The following is a 22605-nucleotide window of genomic DNA, read 5'->3' as shown; positions in this document are numbered from 1 at the left end:
GTATAATATTTTTTTTTTATATCTACAAAAACAGATTCTTGCAGTGTTTGCGATTCTACCAATATCGGAATAAAGGAAGCCAAAGCTAACAACGATAACGATAAATTAAAGCAGCTAATTACAGAACCAGAGCTGCACCACAAATCTAAAACTGGGCAAGATGTAATTGGTAAGGCAAGAAAATAAGCACCGGAAAATCCAGGGTTATAGGCAATAACTTTTGATTTCCAACAAGCATTTCCCACCCCAAAACTTTTCACTGATCTAACGTTTAATAAGAAAAAAATATTCTGCTATAATTTCAGTATTTATTGCCTACATCCTAGGCATGGATACTTTTAAATGTGGAAATAATCTACTGCAGCCAGAGGTGCCGACGAAATAGGATGTAGCTTACTAAAGTATTTTGAACTTAACAATCTCAGCGGTGAAAAACTCGTTGCTATCTCTGACAATTACGGGAGAAAAAACAAAAATTGGACTATAACTGCTATTTGGCCCAGGATTTTAGCCTAAGGGTACCTTAATCAAGTACAGTACTATGTTTCCTGTCGTAGAAGACACTATGTTACCATCTGATAGAGATTTTGACCTAGTATAGAGATACTCAAGGACCCATTGTCAGTTTGTCTATGATCCAATAAGTTAGCAGGAAGTTCTGAAGAAGGCATAGAAAAATCCAGCGTTACAAGATGACAGAAGAAGATTTTACACAAAGTAATCGATTGCGCAATTATTTTTAACAACCAGGTGTAACAATATTCAGTATTAAAAATGCAATAAGAATGAAATTTTCTGTAAAAAATCGATCAATTTTACATGCTTCCGACACTTACCATGGTATAGTTACATCTGTTTCATTAAAAAAGAAATGCTGACCTACTATTTTTGAAGCTCCTTTCAGAGAAAATTTAATAAATAAATATAATTAACCTTTCGAAATCTAAAATTCAAAACATAAGTATGTTTTGCCTTATTTACAATGTATCTCTCAAGCAGACCATTAAGCCCAGTCTGGGCTAAGTCGAAAAATGTTTCGCATATGCAGACATAGGTGGGGGTTGTTAGATGACGAATAGATAAGGTACTCGAATCTATAAATGAAAAGGTACTCGTATTTTTACCTTACAGTTAGATCAAGAAATACAAAAGTAAAACTCTACAAAACAATAATACGCCCAGTCCTAACATATGGTTCAGAAACCTGGACTTTAACAAAAAGCAATGAAAACATGTTAGGATGTTTCGAAAGAAAAATAATAAGGCGCATCTATGAAGCGGTAAATGAAAATGGTGTCTGGAGAAGACGATACAACTTCGAACTCTATAGGATATACCAGGAACCAGATATCGTAAAACACATAAAGATGGTCTGAGGTGGGTAGGCCATGTAATGCGGATGGAGCAAACCGACCCAGCTAGAAAAACGCTCCTTGATAGACCTATTGGTCAAAGAAGAAGAGGAAGACCCAGAACAAGATTCCTAGATAACATAGATCAAGATATGAGAAATATGGAAATACGTGCTTGGCGGAGGAAGGCGATGGATAGGGACGACTGGAGAAAATTCTTGGGGAGGCTAGGACCCACACAGGGTTGTAAAGTCAAAATGATGATAATGATGATGATGATTTTGAACTTACGTTTTTTTTTAAACAATAATTTATGGTCACAATTTGATTTTTTGTCTATAAGTTGTTTCCGTTATACTTTAAATAAACAATATTTATATATATTTATATAATTTTTAAATTAAAATTGATAAATAATTTACAGAGATATTTGCAAAAAAGCAGTTTTTTGCACTTTTTTATAAATTTTATTAACAAAATAAAATGTTATTAACGCACTTAAACATCGAGGAATTACTGTCCTTTAAATTTGTGCGAAACTTCCCCCCGATCGGTCAAATAGTTTCAAAGTTGTTTAATTTATTTATCCCTAAGGCTAATTATTTAAACTATTAAACTTGCCCTATGAATGATGCTAGACTCATTTAGCAAATTTCATAGGATTCTTTAAGACTTAACTCAAAAGTTAAATGCATATTGCTTTTTCATCGAAATTTACAAAATAAACGTTTGAAAAAGGGTTTTTTTTTTACTTATAAACAATTGTAATAACTTTTATATTTTTTAAGCTACCGACTTGTACGTACAACCATTGGATAGCTGGTAAAAAAACTCACATCAAAAAAAAACTTCTATGACTAGTAGGAACGAAGTTAGCGACTATTTTTAAAAAAATCATATCTCCATTGTTTATAAACATTAAGAAGTAAAATTTGCACAAATTTTGAATGAAAATCTAATCTTTATATTAAAACTTATAGCTATAAAATTCATCCAATTTTTTCGAAACTTACAGCCATTCGAAACGAAGGTGCTTTCAAAAGATCGACATAGGAAAGTGTCAAAGTGGAGAGGATAACTGTTTCAGCTCCGTTTTTTTTTTCGACATCGGAACATCAAATTGAAATACGTAGGACAAATTTACATTATCTTGGCTTCCATTGCAGCTGTAAGCCTCTTTTTTTATTCTGGGGTAGCTCGTCAAAATATGAATGACTACATAGTTTTCACTGGCCGGAAAATATGGGAATCCTCGGAAAAATTAAGTCTATTTGAAATTCACTGTAAAAACTCTTTTTTTTTTTAATTATTTGGCTGGAATAGTCTGTCGCAGTATTAATAATGATAACATCATTTTCACCCCCCCCCCCCTCGAAAATCTAGGAAAATCTCGAAAAATCAACATATATTTTTTTTCATTTCATATCAATGATGTAATAATATGTACAATTTTTTACACATTATATTATTATATTCCTTATATTAATTATAATTGTTTGTATTTTTGCAGGTTGTTTGTCTTCACTTATTAAATCAGTCTCTAAATATACATCTTCAGAATCACTGTCGTCATCAAACATAACTGTACCGAGGTTGCAGCATATTTTCTTCTCTACTTCTTCCTCAGTACAATTTATGCACAAGTTCGTACAATTCAAACCACGTTTTCTGCACCCACATCTAGTAGTTTTACAACCTGTGGTGCATTTTTATGTAATGTGCTTTAATATCTCTTCGGGAATTAAACTATCTAGAGTATAAATTGGTTCAAAACCAGTGGCACTTTGTCTTCAACCATAGGCACAAGCATCTAACGTATTACCTAACCACATTTGTAATTGATAGTAAACTCGAAGAACATGCTGTTTGGCTGCACCTTGAGTTGATGGCAGAGTTTCTAGTTTAAAAGATAATTTACCGATATTTCTGTTGAATTTTAAGTATCGTTTAGTTAAAACTTTTTTGTTCAAAATACATAAAATATTTTACTCAAAGAAGTATAAGTATATTGCTTTCTAAAGACACTACACTGAGACCTTAGATTAACGAAACCGACTTCGAAACCGAATCTTTAATCTAAGACTGAGACTGACGAAATTTTTGAGAGTGGAGCTGAAACAGTTTCCCCTCCACTTTCCTATGTCGATCTTTCGAAAGTATCTTCGTTTCGAAAGGCTGTAAGTTTCGAAAAATTGGATGAATTTTATAGATATAAGTTTCAATATACAGTTTTGATTGTTATTCAAAATTTGTGCAAACTTTACTTCTTAATGTTTATAAACAATGGAGACATGATTTTTTTAAAAATGGTCGCTAACTTCGTTCCTATTGGTCATGGAAGGTTTTTTTGTTTTTCAATTGTGAGTTTTTTTACCAGCTATCCAATGGTTGTACGTACAAGTCTATAGCTTGAAAAATATAGAAGTTATTACAATTGTTTGTAAGTAAAAAACATACCCCTTTTTCAAACGTTTATTTTGTAAATAATTTCGATGAAAACGCAATATGTATTTAACTTCTAAGATAATTTAAGTCTTAAAGAATTCTGTGAAATTTGCTAAATGTGTCTAGCATTATTCATAGGGCAAGTTCAATAGTTTAAATAACTAGCCTCAGGGATAAATAAATTAAATAACATTTAAACTATTTGATCGATCTGGGAGAAATTTCGCAGAAATTTAAAGTACTGTAATTCCTCGATGTTTAATTGTATTAATAACATTTTATTTTGTTAATAAAAAAATTAATAAAATTTATAAATTAGTGCAAAAAACTGCTTTTTGGCAAATATCTCCGCAAATTGTTTATCAATTTTAATTGAAAAAACGGGAAAATATAGATACTCTTGATATAAAGAAATGATATAAATATTGTTTATTTAAAATGTAACGGAAAAAACTTATAGACAAATCAAATTGTGACCATAAATTATTGTTTAAAAAAACGCAAGGTAAAAATACGAGTACCTTTTCATCTATTCGTTATCCCCACCTATGTCTTAAAAGCTTCAGATATCTGCGAAAAATTTTGCCGTGAAAACGATGATTTTTGCATAACCAGGCTGGGCTAACTCGTTTGACGAAGATTTGAAGTGACAAAAGAATAATTGCTGGTGTTTTGCGTTCTTATTAAAGTTATTTGTAGAAGAAAATAATATTTTTGAAAAAGGTTTGTAGATATGTGCCTACTAATTTTTTAAGGTCTTTTTTCATTGCGATATGTGCTACCAGCTTAGTGTAAAATGTGGTGAGTACAGGCCATATCTACAAAAAATCATAAAAACTCTTATCATCATCCAGGAATAATTATATTATCGTCCCTTATCTTATAAGTCCAGGAATCGTGCTGTTGTCAAAGTCTGTTTAAAAAAAAAAAAAAATATGTAAAACGCTTTAAGAAATTAAATGGCATAAACACGCGATATTGAAAAAAAGTAGTGATTTTTTTAGCTTTTTTTAGAATAACAAATTCATTTTTAGATGTTTCGTATCTTTTTCCTCGCGTTTGACAATTTGATTGCTCATTGGAAGGTTATAGTAGAGCTGTTTTTTGTACTTTTTCTGTGTCCTATAAAAATATTTATTTTAATATTTTTGACTAATTTAGTTTAAAAAAACATTTTTTATTTAACTTTTTTGAAAAGTCATGTTACAATTCTTTTAATCTCAGTTAGTCTGTCGGTATACTAAAAATTTCCTCTAACAATTAGTGACTAATTGCATCGCGGCTTTCCATTCTCTCTCGCTACGAAACGAAAATCGTGATGCGAGAATGACTTTTTGCAATTAATTACCTACCATGCAATTAGCACTATTCATAATGTAGTCGCCTAATTAGCTTATCTATAATAATTAATTATTTCGCAGGGCACTGGGAGAAATGAAGTGGAATCAGGAAGCCCTGCAGTTCGCTAATAAGGCCGCTAAAATTTTAACCTCGGTAAGTATTTGAAATTTTTATTATGTGTAAAGCGAATATTTTAGTAACGATAGGTAAAAGAAATAAGAACTAAAAGTAAAGAATTAATAAATAATATTCAAGATTTAGTAACGATGTGGTAAATTTAAATTTCTAATTGTATTTTTTTATTTCTATTTGACGTGATGTGAAATAACTATGTGCAGAACTGCTGAAGCTATTAGATGCAGAACAAATAAAAATAATAACTGAAATATTTAATGAAATATACAAGGGAGGAAAAATACCAATAGAGTGGCTTAAATCGGAGCTCGTACCATTGCCCAAAAAACAAGGAGCAAAAGTTTGTGAAGACTATAGGACCATAAGCCTAATGAACCACTTGCTGATGCTGGTTTTAAAAGTCATTCACAAAAAAATTTTCCGGAAATAAGAGGAACAAATTGCGCCCAATCAGTTTGGATTTTTGAATACCGTTGGTGCGGGGAAAGCTATATTTATCATGCAGGTATTGCTTTAGGAATGTAAAGATGTCAGCTGTGATGTTTTTGCATGCCTGATTAACTACAAGAAGGCCTTTAATAGAGTCAGGCATAAAAAAAATAATGTAAGTGCTGAAGAGGACAGGGATTGATAGAAAATACCTAAAAATAATAGCTAACCTGTATTGGAATCAATCAGCGGTGCTCCGAATAGATGGAGAATATACAGATCAGGTCAAAATTTTAAGACAAGTGAGACAGGGGTGCATAATTTCACCAATATTATCCAATCTTTCTGTACTCGGGGCACATCTTTGTAAAGGCTCTAAAAATATTGATAAAGGCATCTCAATAAATAGGGTCAAGCTCAATAACCTGCGGTATGCAGATCATACAACAGTGTTTTCTAATACCATAAAAGGGCTGCAAAAATGAATGAACAAAATAACGGACACAAATAGTAGAACATATGCACTGGATATAAACTCCAGCAAAAACGAGCTAATGAATGATCTTTAGTAAGAAAAACGTAACTGGAGCAAATATGTGTGTGAATCAAATAAGAATTGAACGTGTCTCACAGTACAACTACTTGGGCTTGGGCTTGGCCACGACTCATTGATTATACAATCAATGAGTCGTGGGACAATACCCAAGAGATTGTATGTCGCATCAGAAAGGCAAAAAGTGCATTATTGACTGAGTTTACATGTACTCAGTGCTTCTGTACGGAGTAGAAACTTGGACATTGAAGGCGGAAACTCTATCAAAACTTCAGGCTTTTAAGCTATGGTTAAAAAGAGAATGATCCTGAAGATACCATGGACAGACAAAGTCATGAATGAAGAAGTGCTACGGAGGATGAACACAACCGCGGATTTGGTCAACATCGTAAAGGGCTGTAAGCTGCAATACTTAAGATATATAATGAGAAATCAAGGCAGATATGAGCTACTCCAATGCATTTTGCAAGGTAAAATTTAAGTTAAAAGGGCCCCAGGACGAAGAAGAGTATCTTGGATTGCTAACCTGAGAGTATGGTATAGAAAGACGTGAACACAGCTATTCCGTATGGCAACCAACAAAGTCATTATAGTCAGAATGATCGGCAACGTTTGGAACGGACAGGCACCCTAAGGAGAAGAAGTGATGTAAAATGTAATTGAAAATGAACAACTATTAATTTTTTAAGGGATACCACACAATGTTGATCACAGGTTTTTTGACTATTCAAAAATTAAACATGTGTGTTTATTACTAATAATGGAAAAGTATTAAAAAGTAACCATTTTCAAGATAGACACATTTTAAAAATAGATACAATTGGCCCAGTGGGACCTTCAATTGAAGAAACAATAATTGTTCTCATAGATTGTGGTGGAAAATGGTGTGATGGTGGATGTAACGGCTGGGGTCCCGCATGGCTCCGTCCTGGTCCCGACGCTGTGGAACCTGGCATATGACGGGGTCTTAAACTGCGAATATGGGGAGGGTGTGACCCCTTTCGCATTCGCGGACGACCTTGCTATGCTGGTGGTGGAACGGGACAAGGAGGAACTCTTGCTTCTGATTACGCGTGCGTGTGTCTTCGTTGAGGATTGGATGAGCGGAGGGTCTTTCTCTCGCGGAGGATAAGACGGAGACTATATTACTCAGAGGCTACATAAAGAGAGGTAGGGTTGAATTTGAGTGCGCGGGAGCGAGAGTGACACCCAAAAAGTACGTCAAGTGTCTAACAGTTACTCTCCCCCAGGGTTGGAGTTATGGGGAATATTTGAGGGGCTGATCGCCCTAAATCCGAAAGGAGAAGGGCGCTCACGGTGTTGTGCAGTCTGTCGTCATCTACGCGGCCCCAGTCTGAAGTGAGACGGTAGAAATACCAACTTACAAGAAGCTCATGGTACGCGTGGACAGAACTAGTCTGCTGCGGGTAGCATGTGCCTATAGGACTATTTCAGCTGCTGCTCTGTGGGTGATCACCGCCTGTGTTCCTTTACATGTGCTGGCAGGTGAAATGGCGAGGATTCATAGTCGTAGAGGGCAGAACATTGGAGAGCGAGAGAAGAATGAGATGAAACTGGCCGAGAGATTAGTTTCAATTGGTCAGTGGTAGCAAGAGTGGGAGGTAACACGTGATGTGGCGGAATGGACGATGTCACTAATCCCAAACCTTTGAAGCTGGGTGGACTGTGGGCATAGGCAGCTGGATTATAATCTGACGCAAATGCTCCAGGCCATGACTGCTTCAGCAGGTACCTTTTCAGGTTTAGGAGGACACAGTCCGATAAGTACCTTTACTGTGGTCTCTCGGATACTGTGACACACACGATATTCGAGTCTAGGCTTGGTGCGGATGAAAGAGTTTGAAAAAAGTTTGTAAGAGAGTGTAACTGCAGAATGTTTGATTCCGTGAGAGAAATGGTGGAAACAATGATGAGGGATGAGTGGTGGTGGACACGAATCCACAAATTTATGGGAATCGGGTGATAACAGGGCATCAGGATAGATGTTTGCCGGCCCTTCCATCCTGATGTCTGGTGTGACTGAGGAGAGGTTTTTAGTTGAACGCCCACCATCTCGGAGTGGTGACAGGACAAGGTGTCAAAAGTCTAAATCCCTCAAGCATCTCGTCCTGTCACAGCTTCGTTAGGGTATTAGGAACCCAACACTACCTGTGTGAGTTACAGGTGTCTGTATGCATATTTTACTTCTTATCTTTCAAGATGTAAAAAAATAATTGTTCTCATACTGAGAGTTTATGAATTTTTGGTAATGTATAAAATCTAGGAACTATCGCATATAAGACGCACTGCCATCATCGCCATATAATATCTAATATACGTCATACGTACCGATTTAAAAAAACCAATATTAAGTAATAAATATTTTTTTATTTAATAAAAAAATAACATTGTTTATAAAGAAATGAACGCTTTAAAAAATGTATAAAATAATATGTATTGTCTTTAAATGATTTTGAGCGTGTATCAAAACATTGCTGGTGATGAAAAGTCCTATACCAATTACTAATAGCAATGTCCATATATCAATCTACCAATACGGACATTAGAGAGTTATTATAATTGCAAGATGACTGTCGTCTTTATTGCAAGATCCTTTAATTAGGTATAAAATATATACTTTATTTTTAAAGAGTTATTTAGTCCAAACGTGAGAGATTTTACCCCTAAAAATTATACAAACAAGCTGAATTTTGCCGAAAATATCTATTTTGGGACCACAAAAAATTTGCAAACACTTTTATCCCCGGGCTTCACCCTAAGACCCCTCTCATAGGAGAGGGGGTAAGAACCTGTTTGTATACCGTAGAAAAAAATGTTTAAAAAAAATGTAGTTGAGATGATTTTAAAGTCAAATGTTAATTAATATTTTTTGTGTATATTGAACCGTTCTCTCAGAAGCAACACTTAAAGCGACCAGCCGTTTTGAATGTCAGATGCGCACGGCAACTCAATGTTAAATAAACTGTGCATTAAGTCGTCGGTAAAAATTTGATATCTTGTATGATATGAACACTAGAAAGACGGAGGGGCCAATTTGGCCCCTGTTGCGATTTGAAGTTATTGTAGTTCTTTTATTTGACACAATAATAATTTCATATTTTATGACTTTTAATATTTTGATACAAAGTCTTATTTAACGCAAAAAAATATTGTTTACTAAATTTATTAAATGGATTTTCTAACAAACCTACCATAGAAGTCTGAAGGGGCCAAACTGGCCCTGTATTAATTATTATCATTTTTCTCGGAAATTTGACGATTTCTCTTAACTTTCTGTCGGATAGATAAAATTATGTTTATGCACGTTTATTCCTAGAAGGTATTTTGTTACATACTGTTTGTTCCTTAAAATTATTTTGTTTATTGAGTGGTTTATTAGGTTCTGCTGACTCTCTTTTCTAGAATATTGAAACATTCGTTCAATTGTGAAAATTCAAGACGACTGTAAAGATGTCTCGTCGTGGACTATCAGAGCTTGAACTTCTTGAAGAAATACGAAAAATACAAGAAGATGTTTCGGGAGGTGAATCTGAATTTGCAGAAAATAATGAGTCAGACGATGAACAATACGTACCACCACAAAATAATGATTCAAGTGACTCTGATGCTTCAGAGCAGTTAGAAAGTTTTATTGTACAAGACTCACCAATTTATGCAAACACTGCTTCTACAACTCAACAACACAAGTCAGCTAATTTTATCGTGAATCCAAGTGCATCTAAGCCAAGTCACAAGAGAAAAAGAGGTCAACAAGGAAAAACTATTTCAATCGGAGACACCGAACAATCGAAAGCCTGAACAACGTGGAAAGTTATTGATTCTGGATGAGTACCTGGTAAGATTATGATTTTTAGTATCTTTATATTCATTGAATGTTTGCTCTTTACAGGACGCCGCGCTCAGCACAACATTTATCGAGAGGAATCAGGTCCTACGTCTTATGCAAAAAGGAACGTGAGGAACAATTGTGTGGTAAGTGCTTGGCATCTAATAATCAACGACAGCATGTTACGTCATATAAAAGAATGCACTATTGCAGAAGCACATCGATGTTTGAAAAATGACACATGGACTATAACTTTGGAAGAACTGGAGGCTGCCCTTGCTATTATGTAAGCAAGAGGAGTCTACGGCGCCAAAAATTTCCCAACCAACAGCTTGTTGTCAACAGTATGGGGTCCTCAGTTTTTTAGGCCACGAGACAGATTCAAGGATATTATAAAATATCTCAGATTTGACATAAAACAAACGACATCTGAACGATTGAAAACCGACAAATTTGCTCTAGCCTCTGCGGTTTGGAATGGATTTATAGAAAATAGTGGTGCATGTTACAAACCGGGAATAAACCTTACTGTGGACGAACAACTACTGCCTTCTAAAGCCACGTGCCCGTTTACACAGTACATATCAAATAATCCGGATAAGTTTGGCATAAAATTTTGGCTTTTGACATGCGTGGAATCAAAATATATTGTAATTGGTTACCCTTATACTGGCACTGATCATCTACGCAAGAAAGATACAAGTGTTGGTGAACATGTTGTTTTGCAGTTAATGGAAAATCAACTGGGAAAGGGTAAAAATGTTACGACAGATAACTACTTTACATCGTTAAAATTGGCCAAGGCATTGCAAAAAAAATCAACAAGTCTTGTGGGTACTTTGAATCGCAACAAAAAGGAAGTTCCTCTAAGCGTAAAGAGTAAAAATGGAGAATTATATGTTACCGATATATTCCAAAGCGACGAAAGATAACACTTACTGCATACCAAGGAAAGAGTTACAAAAATGTGCTTTTGTTGAGCTTATTACATCAATCAGTGGATGTTGCTGTCCATGGAAAAAAACTTCCTCAAACAGTAAGTTTTTATAATAAAACAAAATACGGGGTTGATGTAGTGGACCAAATGGCGCGTCTTTATACTACAAAAGTTGCTTCAAGACGATGGCCAATGCACGTGTTTTATAACATTCTTGACTTAGGAGCAATAAATGCATGGATTATTTATAAAGAAGTTACTGGAAGTAAAATCAGTCGTCGTAAGTTTATTCTTCAGCTGTGTGAAGAATTACGAGCTCCATACCTTGCCTCCCGAAATCTAGTACTATACCCAGCACCACCGGATTTACCAACCACCAGCACTGTTACTAGCCAAAAAAGAAAAAAAATGTTAGTTAAAAATGTTTTGTTAAGGAAATCATACTTCCAATGAGTGCCCGGCTGTAACAAGGCAATGTGTGGCAAATGCCAAAAACTGCAAACTGTATGGTGTTCCAAATGTTTAAAATGAAACTAAAAAATTAAATCAAATTCTATCGTCAAGAGTTTATATAATTTCTTAAAACTGTTTATTTTTATTTTTTGTTTATTCCCAAATAAATAATTAATTCTAAACTTGGTTTTTATTGATTTAGGAACTTGGGGCCAAAATGATCCCTTCGGGCTTTCTAGGTAGGTATGCTAAGCCCGACTTTCTAGTGTTAATCAGAGTGTTCTCTAGACAAAAATTTTTTTTTTCAAAAATTAAAGGCAAATATTCATGGCACAATTTTAATAATCAAATCTTGCCCAAGTACTTTCGCTTTCTACAGCATCATCAGGGGCATTTCGTCAAATTTGGGCTATCCAGCAAGCGCAGAATGTAATAAACATGAAATTAAACATAAATTGTACATAACAATACACTACATAAATTGTCGGCAACAGGAGATAAACAAGAATGTAGCGTAGAACAATTTTTAAAAAATTTTAAACTGTTTGTTCTTGTTTTAGTGTAGTCTTATGTATAATTTATGTTTAATTTCATGTTTATTACGTTCTGCGCTTGCTGGATAGCCCAAATTTGACAAAATGCCCCTGATAATACTGTAGAAAGCGAAAGTACTTGGACAAGATTTGATTATTAAAATTGTGCTCGATATTTGCCTTTAATTTTTCAAAGTTTATTTATTCGAGCTTTCAACCTTTTACCAAAAAATTAAAATGTTTTTAAAGGTAAAGAGAGCAGGTTTATTGTGCAATTTTTGCATTTTACCGCAAATGAAGTCAGTTTCTATAAATCGATTCAATAAATAATAAACGTTGCTCGATTTTTGCCATTTTCGCATTTCTCGTGAGATCAATAAAATTTATTAATTTAATTGAGTAGTCATAGTAAAATTTTAATTTTTAGAGATCGATATTCAAAATCTATAACATGAAATTTGAATCTGGAGTTGTGGCAACAAATATGTTTGAAATATGACTAAAAAATGCAGAATTTAAAATTTTCCACTACACACGATCTCACGTCACGGGAAATGCCTCTAAAAAGATGGATGTGAATGTGATTTGTAACAAAAAATGGGTAGTTTTGAAAAACGTACTAGAGTAATTAAGAAAGAGCAGTTTTAAATATTTTAGATCGTTTGTAATATGAAAGTACAGTGTGGGGAGAAGGCATAATATATAAGCTCCTCCATACAATCTCCCGTAAATCCACCTCTCAAATAATTGACAGCATGCTAGCCGACCGAACGATTCAAATAGTCATGGAAACCGACATCAGCACACTCAAGAAAACTGAAGAATGGACTGCCTCAGGGATCTGTCCTAACTCCTCTTCTCTTTAGCCTGTACATCGCTGCCAGAAACAAGATCAAGGAAGTTTGGGTACGCCGATGACTGGGTCCTTGCAACAAGGTATAAGTCATTTGAACAAACAGAAAAAATCCTCACGGAGGACTTAAACACAGTGGAATAGTATTTCCGTAAATGGAAGCTCCAACCAAACGGTACCAAAACAGGTTTCCAGTTTTTACCTAAATAACAAGCTTGCATGAAAAATACTTAACATCCAATTCGAAAACACCACACTCGCCTACAATAAAACACTAAGTACCTTGGAGGGACTCTTGACAGAACCCTATCTGTCACAAAACATCTGTCAAAAACAGCGGAAAAACTTAAATCTAGAAACAACATTATGCAGAAGCTGTGCGGCACAACATGCGGAGCATCGGCTTCCACTTTACGATCATCTGCCCTTGGACCTGTCTTCTCAACCGCGGAATACTGCTGTTTAGCCTGACTTGATAGCCCACATATACACAAAGTAGATGTTTAATTGAAAAATGCAATGGGAATAGTTGCTCTTGTTATCAAATCCACCCCTACGCAAACTACAGAGCATACACTCCCTCACTAGTGAGTACAGAAAGATACTTAGTAACGAAATCCTGCCAATCCATCAAGATATAGATGCTGCCAACGATAACCGTCTACGCTCCAGACGATGAAGAGAAAGATAGCGATGTAGAACCACTACATTCTGATAAGGACTCAAGTGATGTTTATTCTGAACACAGTATCCACAATACAGATTCTGAGTAGTCCACACAAGATCTACCCAGTGATCCTAAAGATACCATGGAAAAAAGCAGCCAAGATGATGTTTATCCAAGATTTTATGGCAAAGATAAAACACCATGGTTAAAACATAAGAAATACATTCCCAAATATAAGACCAAAGCTTGTAATATTGTTACGAACTTACCTGGGGTAAAAGCAAAACCAAAGGGGGCCAAAACCATCGACTACGAGGAAATGTAAGCATTTATCGGAATTTTGTTTCTTGCTGGGGTAAAGAAAACGCAACATTTGAATACTGATGAACTCTGGAAATTAGATGGCACAGGTCCAGATATTTTTGCAGCTACTATGTCAAGAAAATATTTCACCAAATAATTCAAGCTGTCGCCACTAAGAGGCAAGAAAATTCGGCAGTTGATAATCTTGTACCCATTCAAGAAATATATGGAATGTTTATCACTAACAGTTTATCTGCATACACTCCTGGATTCTATGTGACCATATATGTAATGTTGAAAGCGTTCCGTGGTCATTTATTCGTTCATTTATCAAGATTTCGTTAGTATTATGGTTGTTTTTACAAATTTTCATAAACTTTTTTTTTATATTGAGCGAGAGTCCGTACTTCCTACTACACATTACTATTTTACTTATGAGTCTTTCCAGGTCTTGTAAACTATTGGCTATTATTTCTGTATCATCTGCATATCTAATGTTGTTAACGAAGACTTCATTTACTCTTATGCCGACTGTTTCATTTTCTAAAGTTTCTCGAATTACCTCTTCAGAATAAGCGTTAAATAATAGAGGTGATAGTATGCAGCCTTGCCTAACTCCTCTCTTTATTTCCATTTTTTTAGATGTCTCTTTTTCAATTCGTACTATTGCTCGCTGATTGTAATAAAAGTTTATTATTAGCCTTAAATCTCTTTCATCTAGGTTTTTATTTTTTAGAATTTCCATGAGTCGGCCATGTTTTACTTTATCAAATGCTTTATTGTAGTCTATAAAACAGACGTAAAGAGGACGGTTAACATCCAAACATCTCTGCGTCAGCACGTTGAAGGAGAATAGTGCCTTTCTGGTACCCATACCATTGCGGAACCTATATTGTGTGTCACTAATATCTAGCTCCAATTTAGAGTGAAATTTAGCGTGGAAAATTTTTAACAGAATTTTTAAGGTATAATATACCTTAAAAATTCTGTTGAAAATTTATGACATTAAGCTTACGGTTCGATAGTCATTGCACTATTTGGCATTCACATTTTTTTAGGCAAACACACAAATGCTGATGTCAATATTTCTCTAGGGATGATTTCCGTAGTATAGATAGCGTTGAACCGTTCTACTATTATGTCCAGGTTTTTCTCGTTGACCGACTTGCATAGCTCGCTTGGTAATTCATCTGGACCAGAAGATTTATTGATTTTCATTGAGTTTAATGCTTGACTAACTTCTGATTTGGTTATCTCTGGGCCTACATCTCCCATTTGGCTATCTACAGATGTACTAGCTTTTTTCTGGTCATGAAATAATTCCTCGATGTACTTTTTTCATCGTCGTAGTTTTTGTTCTGTCTCCAATATAATATTTCAATTTTTGTCGAGCAATATATTCAAGGTTCTTCTACTTCCTACTCCGACTAGCTTTTTGACTTTTTTATTTAGATTAAAGTTGTCATATCTGTTTTGCAGTTCTTTTATTTCTTTACATTTTTCAGAGAAGTAGGTTTCTATAGCCTTCCTAATTTTTCTTCTTATTTGGTTTTGAAGCTGTTTATAGCAGATCGTATTGATGGTTTTGTTTTTTCTCCTTTTATTCATCAACTCTAAAATTTCCTTGGTCATCCACTCTTGTTTCTTATATTTGGTTGTTGTAAGTACTTTCTTACTTGGCTCCAATATAGAGGTTTTGAAGAATTGCCACTGCTGCTCTACCTTGCAATTATTTCTTGGGTTTATATCTAGATTTGTGTTTATTTCGTGTTTCAGATTTTTTTTTGTTTCTTCTGAATTTAGTTTCTGTATGTTAAGTTTATTGTTGTTGCGACTTTCTTGCGTCTTTTTCAGTTGAAGTTAAAACCTAGCAATAAGAAGACTGTAATCAGAGGATACGTCTGCTCCTAGATATTCCTTTACTGTCTGAATTGAGTTTCGATATCTGTGTTTTATTAGGATGTAGTCAATTTGATTTCTGACAATTTTGTTGTCTTTGTCAGCTGGCGATTTCCATGTATAAAAGCGTCGCTTAGGTAATTTAAAAAATGTATTTGCGGCTATAACATTATGCTTCTGGCAAAATTCTATTAGGCCGATCTCCTCTATCGTTGCGTTCACCAAGTCCATATGGTCCTACATTAGGGTAGCACTTTCCTTTGCCAATTTTTTGAAGTTCGCTATAAATACTGTTTTTTGCAGCCTACCAAATATTTCAACTATAAACAGCCCAATAATTTACAACAATAACACTAATATTGTAACATCTCGAAGAAGATACATTGCGGAGCGTGGCAAGCAACTTTTAATGTTCCATCTTCAACGATATCCAAAAGCTACCTCTTCAGTTTGTAACGAAATATAGTTTGCCTACCTCAGGGTAAGAATATGGGGTAGAAAATTGGGGACAGAAACTATGGGGGCGAAGATAATGCAAGCAAAACAATCGTTACTTGTGCGAACGACACTCAGTTGGTTGTTGGAGAGCTGGGGTCGTGGATAAGTTAAAATAAATGGGTCGGATTGGGGTATCTACACAATGAATAAAATAAAAAGGTTACTTACATAAATCTCCTGGACAATATAAAACAAGATATGGCAGACAAGGTTACCTCTAGCTATTTAAATTTGGACGCCGCTTCGAAGAAAACTTCCTGAGATCTATTGCTTGACTCCACGATGCCTTACATTTTACAAATTTCAACGCAAAATAAATTCCCCTCGCGCCTCAAAGCTAGTTTTTGCCTACAAACTTAAAACAAACAATCTACCCTTTTTTGACCTCGTTCTTAGCAACGAATCGACAAAAAAACTTCTTGATTATTTAGTTTTAAATTGGTTAACTGGAAATTTTTCACCTCACAATACATACAGAGAATAGGGGAATATTAATGTAAACAAAGACAAAAAAATATTCTCAGTTAATACGTCTTAAAAAAACCGTATACCTGACTTGCAATATTATATTAGGGGACTCGAATGTAAACAAATCGTTGTTCAGCGACAAAAAAATCTTGAAAACTGAATACAAAACTTGTTATATTAACGATCGTTTTACATTCCCTTTTAAAAGACAAACGCAGATTTTCTGGTAATTTTTAATTTATGTATTATAAAATTTAAAACGCTACAAGTTAAGACTTAGGATCCGAAATATAACCAGAAAAAAGCCATCAGTTTCTCAAGGGGCAACTCCAACTATAAAACCAAGATGTTCTTTTTGTCCTGTAAGGAAGAACAGGTTTACCCAACACTATTGTATTAACTCTAAGTTGTCGATACGTAAAGAGCATACTGGTTTAACAAATTTTACTTGCCACCACGGCCTAGTAGAGGAAGAAATCTAATTTTATGCGTAATGTGTACATTTTTTTTTTGAATAAATCCCCTTATTTGTTTTGTTCTAGGGTAATATGTATATTTTTTTAGTTTACCTAGTAGTTTTTTTTGCAGTTTTGTTACTTAGTTAATAGCCAATAAACTTAACCAATAAGTACTAATGACACATTTTTTGACCTATACCCATATGTTAGATAAAATATAACACGCGAGTGATGTAATTTTTTAAGGTGCGAGTGATGGAGGGTTATGGTCTTTCCGTACAATTTTTTAAAAACTTTTTTTTACACAAATCTTCTCCTGATAATACAAAACACAACAAAAGAATAACGATCTAATTTGTTGCTGTTGTTCTAAAGTGATGAGCGTACAAACATTTCGGCAATTCATTTTTATTTATATAGATTTTAACTTTAAAGCTTTATGACAGTGGCTGCTTTTGGGGGTAGGCAGGATAGGCCAGGCCTACCCAATAATTTTAAGAGTTTTAAAATTGAAAAAAATATATTCAAAACTTATGATAATGCATGTAAAAATCTTTTAAATATACTAAATCACTGAATACATTAGCGTCCGTTAAAGCAACTATGTTATTATATTACCACAGAAACCATCGAATCGTATTCAGGCATTTTAAATATCATTAATAGGCCCGATCGTAACTGGCCGACCCAGCTCACATGAGATCCCAGTAAAAAAAGCGTTTGAAGGTAAGCAGATTGCCGGACAACGATTTATATTGTCGTGTTTATACTTGCTGTTTAGGTACCAGACAATCGGCCTACGCCGACCATCGTTGACACTTGTAACGTAATTATCGAATTGTAATATAAAGTTTCTTTTAAATTATAATAAAAAAATATGTAACATAATCTATAATTGTAACATATTTTTAAACAAACAACACGATTGCAAACAAATGCATGGTTGCCCAAATAAATTTCGTAAAATTCGAGAAAAAAATCACATTTGCATGATTTCTATATCGCTATGCAACTTAATATGGCAACACTGTCGCCAAGCATTAGTTCAATTTTCACTGTTATCTGTTATTACTAGTTGCCCTAGTTGTTTGGCCGATCGAAGTTGATTTTTTAAAATTATTCTTGGAATAGTGAGATTGTTTTATAAGTGATACATAAAAATAATGTTTTCTGACGTTTTACCAGGTTGCAGTAATAATAATGTTGATAGTTAGTGTTTGAACATTGTTGTTTCACTATTGGAATCGTCATTATCTAGATGAACTAAAGTTTAATTGGTAGGCATTGTAACACGGCTGTATCCGGAGGTAAGGTCCCCAGGGGTAACTGCGTTCAGATGTACTCCGTTTACTCTGAATCCAACACACGCCAGGTACGATTCATCTGGTACGGTCTTTAGAAGATTCCTACTCTCACACAAAAAAAAATATGTATTACACACACTGGTCATGGATTTTGAGGGTGATTACTTTTCTCTGATGCAAGGTAACCTTTAGTCTTACCACCAATAGGATAAGTGGGTTTTAAAATATTTATAAGAGGGGGGGGTAATGACCTCACTAACCCTCCCTCTGGATTCGCCAATAATTACACATAGCTATATGTAATTTGCTGGCTTGGCCTACAAAAAATTTTATCACACCAGAAGCTACTGCTTTATGATAAATATGTCTCCATATTATTAAATACTAAACGGGAACTTTGCACTTATGCAGTGTCCTTTACAGACCGTCTGGATTAATTATTCGGTTAACCCTTTAAACGCCGAATCATTAAAAACTGTAAACAAATTTCAACTATCCATAAAAAAGATGTTATTGGGATATCTTTTATAATTTTGTTTTGTGAAAAAAAAATAAAATGCTGTTTTTGAGAAAAAAACCATGTTCCCAAAATGGGAACGTTGGCATCTATAAGTCACAACATATAACAAAGTAATATCATTGCAGGAAAAACATATTTTATTCCATATATTATAACAAAACTAACAAAATTTAAAATAAAACTATAAATCTAATGTTACAAATAATATGTTAGCAAGGTGAGTGATATTTATCAAAACAAAAATTTTTATGTAGACACTTTTCACATTTAGTACACTCTAAGCGTGTGTTTCTTTGGCATACAGTACATCTACCTTGTGATGTACTTTTAGAAATATGATTTATTCCATCAAATCGTATATCTCTAAGAACTGGACAAGTTGGACCACCTTTTCTTTTTCTTGAGCTTGCTCCAACTTTGATTAGCGCCATAGCAACATTTCTTCGAAAATCCAAATGAGTTATAGTACTTTCAGGATTTACGTGTTGGTAGAAACGGAATGCTGCTACCACCGCTAAATTTAAGGAGTGAGAAAATAAATTCCACCACCATTTTTTTGATCTTAATCTTGGACGATAACTAGCACACATTGTATCGCAAAGGTCGACACCACCCATTCCAAAATTGTACTTCTTGATCAAATTTGGTTGTGGAACTTCTTTTCTATTTTCAGATTTTACTCTTCTTGTCGCATTTTGGAGCGGACTGATGGAGAAATGATTGCTTGCTATTGTAACTGCAGCGTTGTCATTCCACTTGACGCAAATAACTGTACCATCGGATTTGTAATCAAATGTTCCCCGATCTTGCTTCTTTATTGTTTTTGATGATACCAATGGACATTTATTTATTCTGTTCTCACGCACAGTTCCACATGCCCGAATACCTCTATCACACAAGCTTGACAATAGTGAATAACTGGTGAAGAAATTGTCAAAAAATACATTATGGTTGTTGGGGTTCTCAATTACTTCTAACATTTTATTTACAACGTGGGAACCTAAAGGCATCTTTCTATCTATTGTTTTACCGCAGTATATCTCTAAATTATAGGGGAATCCATCTTGTCCGCATAACATCCATATTTTGAAACCGAATCGTATTGGTTTATTTTTTATGAACATCTTAGCCGAGTGATGCCCATGATACGGAATCATCGATTCATCTATGCTGAGATTTTCATGGAAAACTCCAAATTTTTTGAAGTTTTGTTTCAGCATATCATATAATTCTGCAACTTTTGCAACTTTATTACCAACTGGAAGGTTGGCATTATCACAAATATGAAGATAACGTTTTATAAGTCGGAACCTTTGCCGACTCATTATTTTCGAAAAAATTGGAGCCTGCATGTCATCTGCAGTAGACCAGTAATCATCCTCAGAAGGAACATGGTGATATCCGCTTATCAAAAGTAACCCCAAAAACTGACGAAGTTCTTCTTCAGAAACAGTAAAGTTGTGAATATTTTTATCTCTATGAGCGTAGAGTTCGGTATTATGACGAATAAATTGAACTATTTCAGATGTAAAAAATAATGAAAAAATTTCGAACTCAGATTTGCCCAAGTGTTCATCGCCTACTCTTGGTGGTGTGGAAGCTTGAGCTTGAATTCCAACCTTCTCACTCTTTTTCCATTTACGTTGAACCGATACATTTTCTTCCTTATCTTCGTCGGAAGATTCATAAGCGTGAATTTCTACTTCACCGGGTACTTCGTCTGGTATATCAGGAATATCTAACACCTGATCGTCAATAGTATCCTCGTCGCTTTCAGTACCTTGATCAGCTGAATCAGGTGGAAGAATAACAATATCCACTGGTTCTGCGGACGTTGAAGCTTCCACATCGTCGAGTGCATGTATTAGAAATCTATGCCTTCGTATAGATGATCTAAGTGTATAAAAATATATCTAAGTATTATGCTTTTTTTTGTTGCCACCAACTTACCCATAAAAACTTTTTGGATCCAAAGATATATCCATTTTTTCACTGAAATAAAACTAAAACTCAAAATTATTATAAACACCACGTGTTTTCTTCGTCGTAACGTCGTGACGACTAATCCAAGCCGTTACAATTACGCGCGGTCATTCTCTAGGGAACCTTGAATAACAGTGTTTCGCTGTTGCCAACGTTCCCATTTTGGGAACAATGAATGCTGAACGTGATATCTTTAGAAATAAGTTACGTAAATGTGTTTTTTGTAAATATTTCCTTTATATAATTCATTTACTGTATTTCTATTCAAAAATAAATCACAGTTTGGTACATATCGACTCCCAGTAACAACTTTAGCACAAAAAAGCAAGTGATATGAATTTGGACGTCATTTTGGGCGGTTTCTAGATGAATCCCGTAAGTAAAAAAAACATTTCAGCTAACAGAAAGTAAGAATGGGACATACAGAAAGCATATTTGTTACAATATTTGAAAATATTTCAATATTTTCTGAATCCAACTTATTTTTTACTGTGTTCCCAAAATGGGAACGTTGGCGTTTAAAAGGTTAAACGTAATCAACGATATTTTAACAACTAAGGTACAAAATTAACTATTGTTTTTGACTCAAGACTATTACATTAACTTGACGTACATAAATAAATACCTTACTAAAGTTACGGGTTCACTTTTGTATTGTGATACGTTTGCATTATTAAATTTACAATTTTGCAAATTTGCGATTAAAAGATTGGTAAAATGTATATATTTTTGGATTATCATGAACAGTTTGTTCTAACCTGAGCGAAATACGATCCAAATTAAAACAATATGATGCATCATGATTCACTGCTTCCCAAAAGGAGTATCTGATTTACCTGCCAATAAACCGTCGAGGTAAACGTTGTCTCTGGAACAGGCTTCAAACAATCACTTGTTTCGAATGTCGAAAAAACGTGCCAATGTATTGATAAAGTTACACCAAAAAAATCAGATCCGATATATTTGAACGTCAATCACCAAACTCGCTCCAGCACCAGCTAAAATGAAAGCCCATCCAAATGGCGCGTATTCTAAAACAGGATAACAACTCGAAATGAATGGGCAAATGTTTATGGAATTGATTTGGTCTGATTTACGATTCAAAATTTCTAGTTGTATATTGAAAAACGTTTGATTTATGAAAAAATGCACTATTTCAAATAATCCGTAACTGATGGCATACGACGATGTTTTTTATGACTATATAAACATTCAATAATGTAACGTCGGATATGTGATCCCAAATTCGATTTTTTTTAACTTCCTGTCGGCAGAAAAGGGTATTTGGAATGCTATACAAACATGAACCGAGCAAATATCACTTTCAAATCAAACACAAATTGGAAATATTTGCGGTACAAAATAAAATAAACATGATATTTACCGTAACTCGTCGTTAATTGATTTTTTATTCTCTACTTTAATCCAATTTTTTTAGCTGTGAAACCCCCATAAATATTTTATTCCAAAAATAAATATAAATTATTTATTATGATTTCGATTTATGAAATAAATAGCTTAATTATATCAAACTTTCAATAAAAATATAACGAATAAGGATAGTTTATCTTTGTAAGTGCTAGAGGTGATCTGCGCTGAGATAATACAAATGTCATTGGAATCAAAT

General features: G+C 34.3%; 1 protein-coding gene across 4 annotated transcripts in view; it reads left to right on the top strand.

Annotated features, from left to right (window-relative positions):
* Positions 1 to 22605, top strand: part of LOC140449314 (protein O-mannosyl-transferase TMTC1-like) — a 1384234-nt gene that overhangs the window by 1103569 nt on the left and 258060 nt on the right. For all 4 annotated transcript variants that reach the window (XM_072542477.1, XM_072542470.1, XM_072542463.1 and 1 more), the window contains one exon: positions 5219 to 5291. In XM_072542477.1, coding sequence (XP_072398578.1) covers positions 5219 to 5291 — 73 coding nt within the window. The remainder of the gene's footprint in view (positions 1 to 5218; positions 5292 to 22605) is intronic.

Source organism: Diabrotica undecimpunctata, chromosome 1 (genome assembly GCF_040954645.1).
Source record: "Diabrotica undecimpunctata isolate CICGRU chromosome 1, icDiaUnde3, whole genome shotgun sequence".
NCBI classification, from domain to species: domain Eukaryota; kingdom Metazoa; phylum Arthropoda; class Insecta; order Coleoptera; family Chrysomelidae; genus Diabrotica; species Diabrotica undecimpunctata.
This window is presented reverse-complemented; position numbering and strand designations above follow the sequence as displayed.